The sequence below is a fragment of the Eubalaena glacialis genome, chromosome 8 (assembly GCF_028564815.1).
Source record: "Eubalaena glacialis isolate mEubGla1 chromosome 8, mEubGla1.1.hap2.+ XY, whole genome shotgun sequence".
Classification (NCBI taxonomy): Eukaryota; Metazoa; Chordata; class Mammalia; order Artiodactyla; family Balaenidae; genus Eubalaena; species Eubalaena glacialis.
Window position 1 is genome coordinate 56,310,636 of NC_083723.1, and position 7,611 is coordinate 56,318,246.

The 7,611-nt window shown below is 34.5% G+C and overlaps 1 protein-coding gene across 7 annotated transcripts in view; it reads right to left on the reverse strand.

The window, feature by feature from the left end:
* The window catches only part of HDAC9 (histone deacetylase 9), a 1,013,429-nt gene that overhangs the window by 482,154 nt on the left and 523,664 nt on the right, over window positions 1-7,611 (reverse strand). For all 7 annotated transcript variants that reach the window (XM_061198513.1, XM_061198520.1, XM_061198516.1 and 4 more), the window contains exon 4: window positions 2,975-3,216. In XM_061198513.1, the coding sequence (XP_061054496.1) occupies window positions 2,975-3,216 (242 nt within the window). The remainder of the gene's footprint in view (window positions 1-2,974; window positions 3,217-7,611) is intronic.

Below are 7,611 nucleotides of genomic sequence, written 5' to 3' on the forward strand. Positions count from 1 at the left end.
CAAGTTGATTTATTGCTTCACCCAAGGCCCCAATGGAATTGAATATTAATCTCTCTTAGGAATTAGAAAAGCACACGATTTAATTTCCACAGCTACTATTCATTATCAAAGATTGCAGGAATGAGGTTAAAAAAAAAAGAAAAAAGAAACAAAACTTCACTCCTCCAGTTTCATGTTCCAGTCCAAGACAGAGGCAGAATGAAGTAGTAGCTTTGGAGGTAGATGAGGCAAGATTACAAATCCTGGAGCACCCACTTACTGGCTGTGTAGCTCTGGGCAAGTTACAGTGTTTCTGCCTCAGATTACTAGGTGGAAAAATGGGGTAACAGCATCTAACTCAACAGATGATTATAGAAGCCAAAGATTCAAAACACTAATATAAGTAAAGCATCATGCTGTGTCTTCCTCATAAAAGTAAAATCTAGATGAATGTTAAAAGCATCAACTTTTAGTCCTATGCATAAAAAATATAAAACAATAAAATTTAAAAAATTTTAAAGCAAAGAAACTTCCTAAACTTAAAGGGAAATTTTAAGTATGACTTTAGTTTCTGAAAAAGCAACTTATTACTTCAGAAAATAATTCCAAACACTTTTCTCCCTCCCCTTTTCCAGTATTTTCTAGGTGTCAGTAAACCTGCTATATACTACCTTGTTTGGGGTAAAGTAACAATTACCTACTTGTTACTATTAACTTTTGAGTAACATCAAACAATTAATTACTTAAAAAAATTTTATGTTGATCTTTATAACTACAAAAGGCATCAAACATAAATGAAAAGAACTATCTAAAGCTGTAACTTATCAGTATCGCCCTATATTCAGGGCAACACGACTTGCATACCCCAGCAAAATGAAACAAACCTTCAAGTATGGGGAAGAATATAAATTTTACTCATTCATCATTGCCATTTTAACATGCCTAGAATGAATGAAGAAGGAAATCTGGACATTATTGTTACTATTATTGTTTCAAAGGTCAAACTGAAATAAAATGTTCCAGAATCACTCAAAAATAAGTCTATAAACTAAATGAAGGTTTCCTATACTGCAAAATACAACCAGGATTCCATATAAGACTTAAAACAAAATCCTCACTCTTATTTTTAAGGTATCTTATGGGTCAATATATTGTAAGCGTCTTTTAGTAAAGTTCACTAGTTAGAGGAAAAAAATATTAAATTTTATATCAGGTATCAAAGAGCCTTTTTCTGAAAATAAGTTAAAATAGGTCTTCCAGGCTAAGGAAATATAAAATAAGGAACATAGGAAAGAAAAAGCATTTTTACCCTCTCAGACACTGTAATATCAATGTGGTAAAATTATATAATATTAACATAGATTAGTTATCTGTATTAACCCCACATAAATGTGCTTGTATTTTATTTGCAAGTGAGTAAAAGATCAATTTCTGCAGGGCAGAAATGGAGACACAGATATAGAGAACAAACGTATGGACACCAAGGGGGGAGAGTGGCAGGGTGGCGGTGGTGGTGGTGGTGTGATGAATTGGGAGATTGGGATTGACATGTATACACTGATGTGTATAAAATGGATGACTAAGAAGAACCTGCCGTATAAAAAAATAAATTAAAAAAAATGTAAAAGCAAAAAAAAAAAATCAAGTGTCTATAATACAACATAATAAAAATGAAATAATATAACATACTTTATTATATTAATAAATTAACATAAGTTAAGTCATTTTTGAAGGAGTTGGACATAAAAGTGGACTTATTACAAATATTTGCTAGTTTATATTACTGTCATAATAAATTCAAATTAAACATCTACTAAGTCAGACCAAAATAGCTTTGTTTTAATTATTTTTGTCAAGAAGTTGAAAGACATTTTACAAATAAAGCTGCAGCAATATTTATCTCTGAGGATACAAGAGAATAAACAGATACACAGACACTGATAATAAAATACTCCAGCACACATAATTGTGGGATACGGACATATTTCTCCTAGAATAATTTAAACAACTTGGGTCTCAAATTGTCAACTACTCCCAAAATTCTTTCAATAAATTCTTATCTACAGTCTATTAGACTTATATAAAAACACTGAAAATATATGTATCAGTTTCTTTATATACAATTTTGTTGAGCTTTTCATTATGTTAATATTTTGAATGTATACATTATGAGGTCTTTTCCATAAAGAAGATTAGGACATACTCAGAACATCTACTTATAGAGCACTCAGAACATCTACTTATAGACCAAAGACAAAAATAAAAAAAGGCTCTCTCTTCACATAAAGGGATTAATTTATCCTCTCTGGTAAATAGTATATGCAGATTCTTTTTTTTTAAATTAATTTTTATTGGAGTATAGTTGCTTTACAATGTTGTACTAGTTTCTACTGTACAGCAAAATGAATCAGCTATATGTATACATACATACATATATATATATATGGCTCTTTTTTGGATTTCCTTCCCATTTAGGTCACCACAGTGCATTAAGTAGAGTTCCCTGTGCTATATAGTATGTTCTCATTAGTTACCTATTTATACATAGTATCAGTAGTGTATATGTGTCACCCCCAATCTCCCAATTCCCCCCTCTCCCCCTCCCTTTCCCCTTTGGTATCCATACATTTATTAGAAATATAAAATGGGTCTTTCCAGGCTCATCGTTCTTCTTGGTGGAGAGTAGATGGGGCAAATGGACAAAATCATGTAGAAGAGAATCTGAAAAAGGGTGGGAAGTTACTATTCCTTACTATTGATGCTGTAAACTAACAGAAAAAAGAGTGGTAGAGGCTCCTCTCCAAGAAGCAAAGCAGGTTTTTTGCCAGGATTCCTTTTACTTACCCAGGTTTTTCACTAGTACAAACAAAGTTTCCTCCCAGCCATGCATCCGTATCTTTTCATAGTGAAATATCCCTCCACTGCCCCCTCTTATGCCCATGTTATGGTGCAGGCTCCCTGAGTCAACGGTCAGAGACAAAGAAACGTTTGCTACCTTGATGTGCTCCTGAAGCTGAGCCTGGTGCTGCCGTGTCAAGTTCTCATGCTGTTTCTGAAACTCTGCGATCAAGAGCTGCTTCTGGATTTGCTGCTGTTGCTGGATGAGGAGTAACTCCTGCTGCAGTTGCTTCTCACGGACCACAGGGTCCACCACGGGCATCATCATCCTGAGGTCTGTCCTTAGGTCTAAAGGCGAGATGGGCTCCAGGCCCACAGGAACCTCTGACTTTACATCAACTGGAGAGATGGGAAAAAAAGGATGGATGATAGAGGATAGAAAATTAGCACACTGACTTGGAAACAAATGAAAAGTGAAAGACACTATACCCCATTAGACAAATTTTACATCAACAAATCTAGTCTTTTTTTTTTCACAAGGATGGTAAAAGGTCTTCTGTATATCAGGTTTGATAAAATGAACCACAGGCTAATTTTCAGCCAGCAATTTGTACTCTGCTGTGAAATCTTCCACATTTCCATTTTTCAAAGAGATGACTCCAAAGATTCACGGATATCAAAGTTGTTCATAAAACTTATTCTACTGCACCACTTACCAAATTCAAGTCAACTTAGGACAAAAAAAATGCATCTCTATCGAGGAAAAGATGTCATGTTATATTAGACAACTTCTAACACAACTAAATTTGTACACTTGCAAACATTTTTGTTTGTAATCAGAGTCAGAAAATATATTCTAAGATATATTCCTTAAGAAGTAAAGCTTTTAAAATAATGTATTTGTAGGGCTACTGGACCTACCAAAGAAAAAGTAAAAATATGCATGCTAAAATGTGGGAAATGGTGAGTAGAAAGAAAATACAGACCCAGTGTAGACAGAAGTCACCTAATTTTCAATTTTAAATCATTGTAAAAATTTAAAAACTATTGGAACCAAAAAAAAAAAAAAAATGCTTCTATAAATCGACTTTGATATTCAGGCTGCCAATTTTCAACCTCTGCTCTAAATCTAAATGCCTAGGACTTCCCTGGTGGTCCAGTGGTAAAAAACCCACCTTACAATGCAGGGGACGCGGGTTCGATTCCTGGTCAAGGAACTAAGATCCCACATGCTGTGGGGCAACCCGCGCGCCACAACTACTGAGCTCGTGTGCCTCAACTAGAGCCCGTGTGCTACAAACTACAGAGCCCATGCGCCCTGGAGCCTGGGCGCCACAACTAGAGAAGAGAAAACCTGCACGCCACAACTAGAGAAGAGAAAACCTGCACGCCACAACTAGAGAGAAGCCCACGCACCACAACGAAGAACCCACGTGCCGCAACGAAAGATCCCGCATGCCTCAACGAAGATCCCGCATGCCACAACTAAGACCCAATGCAGCCAAAAATAAACAAATAAAATAAATAAATAATAAATAAAATCTTTAAAAAAAATCTAAATGCCTGTTCCCATAACTTTTAAAAGGATGTGTCACCCTCAGGGTAACTGTTTTATCCTGAGTGTGCTATTTAAGTTCTCTGGGTCTCAGTTCACTCATAGGCAAAATGGAGATAATTACCATTAACAATAACAACACAGAGTTGTTAAAAGGATTAAATGTGATAATCCACTCAAAGACTGACAACATATAGCACATCCCTCAATAAATGCTTTTTCTAAAAAAATTATGTAAAAACAGAAATTTCCTGTGTATTAAAATAAATCATCAACACTGTGGGGCTAACCAAACAAAAATATGGAGCCAGTATGAAAATAAAATTGTTTATGATTTCTATTAAATATTAGAAAACAGAAACACTAAAATGTCTAGAAAAATTATAAAACAAGAAAACAAAGAAATATAGCCAAACAACTAAAAAAAAAATCCACCTTCACTAGTAAAGATATGCAAATTTTAAATAAAAATAGGGCATCATTTTCTAATGATTAAATATCATATATATGATTCACATATATGCATGTGTATGTACAACACCCCCTTGTATAGGGTAAACATATGACCAAGTAGACAATTATATGTTGCAAGTGGCACCGCCAGTTGGTTTAAAACTTCTGAAAAAGTGATACGTGATATCACAATTTGGTGATATCTGTCAAGAGGCATTAAGTATTTCTACCATTTGATTCAGGTTTGCCAACTCTTGGAATATATCCTAAGGAGATAATACTAACAGGAAGAAACAGTTCAGTGTCATACTGTTTACTGAAGTATTATTATTTTAATTGAAATCACCAACTACAAGGAAATGTCTAGTAAAATATGTCACATCCATTTCATGGAAAAATATGCAATCATTAAAAATAATGTTTATGGGAACATCAAAAATGTTGTTATAACATTAAATGAAAGAACAATAATAAAAATGACATATACCCTATGATAACTCTTTAAAAATAAGTTAATTTAGTCAATGTACATTTACCGAGAACCTTAAATTCCCAAGGTGATTCTAGATGTTTGGGTTCGGTAGTAAAACAAAAAGACAAAAAAATTCTAGCCCTCATAGAGCATATATTCTACTGGAGATTTAATGGTATCAGTCTCTGAATTCTACCAGCAAAGACTGGTGAGATAGAGAACAAAAGAAAGTTGTATTTTGGGTGGAAATATGAATAATTTTCCCCCTTCTACTTATCCGTATTTTTACAAATTGTATCTAATGCTGTGACTCCCACTCTGACTAACTTAAATTTGAAGAGTCCAGGTTGGAAACTACAAAGTTAATATTCCATGCGAATTTAAGAGATATTTTCAGCAAGTCAGTAAAGCCTAACATAAATTCTGTCTATAGAAGTTAAGGCTTCAAACACTAAATGAAACAATGTCTTGCTTATCATCTGAATTGTGTGTACACACAGGCATGTGTGTGTACAGGCACGTGTGTGTGTCAGCTTGTAGGGGTGGAATGGGGGAATTGGTATCAATCTTGGTTGTTGACACTGGTGATTTTTCAATGTATAGATCAGAAGAGCTTGCACTGATAGTGCTGTATATGTCAGTTTAATGAAAATGGGAAAACAATTTATTAATAAACCATAGTTTGGGGGACAATGTCTTCTAAAACATGATATTTACAAAAGGAAAAATAATAATTGTGACAAGTTTGGAACTAAGTGAGGAAGATGGCCTGTAAGATCTCTTGGTCAGAAGGTCCAATGTAGAACTTTCAATTAAGGCTCTGGAGTAACATGAGATTTTGAGCATTAATTTATAGAGTTGGCGTTATTCCAACCAAAAGCAATGGCTGTTAAGCATATATTTCACTTTTACATTAAAAAGGCCAAACTAAAGCCTCAGTTTTTACATGGACATCTCAATAAACAAATTTAACCCTATAAAGGCAAAATGTAAAATTTCAAGAGACCCTGGGGTCTCTTGTTGCTGGCATTCTTATTATCCATAAACTATAACCGTCAACCCCCCCACCAAAAAAAAAAACAAAACCCAAAAGAGATAAGGAAAAAAGAGCCCCAGAACTCTCCAAAACAGCTAGTGTAAGCCTCAAAGGGTAATTTGACTTCTTAACCTGCTATCCCAACAGAAATGATTGTGTCTAACTGCTTGCCTTTGTTCAGAGACTAATCACTAAATTGTGAAAAATCACCCTCAACTTACAAAAACTGCTCTTGATTATAAATAATTGCCCAAGACTGAGAGAAAGAGGCAGGCAAGATCCCAGTCTTTCATCCAATTTATTCAGCAGCAATCCACATTCCATTTGTCTAGACTAAATATAGCAGCGTTTACACAAGAAATCAATAGTGCTTGCAGAGAGGAGAGCGAAGGCATGAATATTTCATCAAACTCAGAGAGAAATGGCAATCAGCAAACTGATGGTTCTGTGTAGGTCATCTCTGGCCTGCTGGATTAGTTCCTGTTACTTGGACAATAGCTCATCTCTGGTTAATCATAATCATATCACAGCCATTCTTTCTATTTTTAAAATTAATTGCATTGTGGGTGACAAAGGCTCATCGTATTCCAAAAAGAATGATGGATTTTTCTTCCATCTTCTGTGACAGGCTAATAAGCCTCCCCAGGAGCAATAATAGTAACACAATACCAGGGCTGAGTTTCAACAAGTTACAGTCACTTACACATCACAGAATGTGAAAGAAAGGGCATTGTCCACAGCTGCTGTATTATCGTAATTAGAAATAATCAACTAACAGGAAAAATTAACAACCAATTTTAACAGTGAGGAAATGGAATCATCACTGTTCACAACATTTCTTGTCTAGGAACATTCAAATTCCCTACAAATTACTTAGAACAGGTGGCCAGTGATACATAAGTTAGAAGGAAGTTGATGATAACAGTAGCATTAGCATTACTTATAAACAAATCCTGTTTTCTTAACAGATCTCATAACTTTATTTGGACTCACCCTATTTGTCTGAGATTTCACATACATGTGACATATATATGTATATTATATGTTTATTGTTATTCTAATAGCAAATACCCAGTCAGAACATTTCCACATATATTTAGTCTTATTATCACTTTACAAAGTTCTGCTCGTTCTATCCTCAGTGTCTTTTCTTACTTACTCTTTGATAGTTATTCCCTCCTCTACTTAGGACTTATCAACTCATGCAATTTTTTAGAAATAGTTTCTACTTTAAGAAACATGGAAACAAAAAGCTCCCATTTCAAAATAAAAATCTCA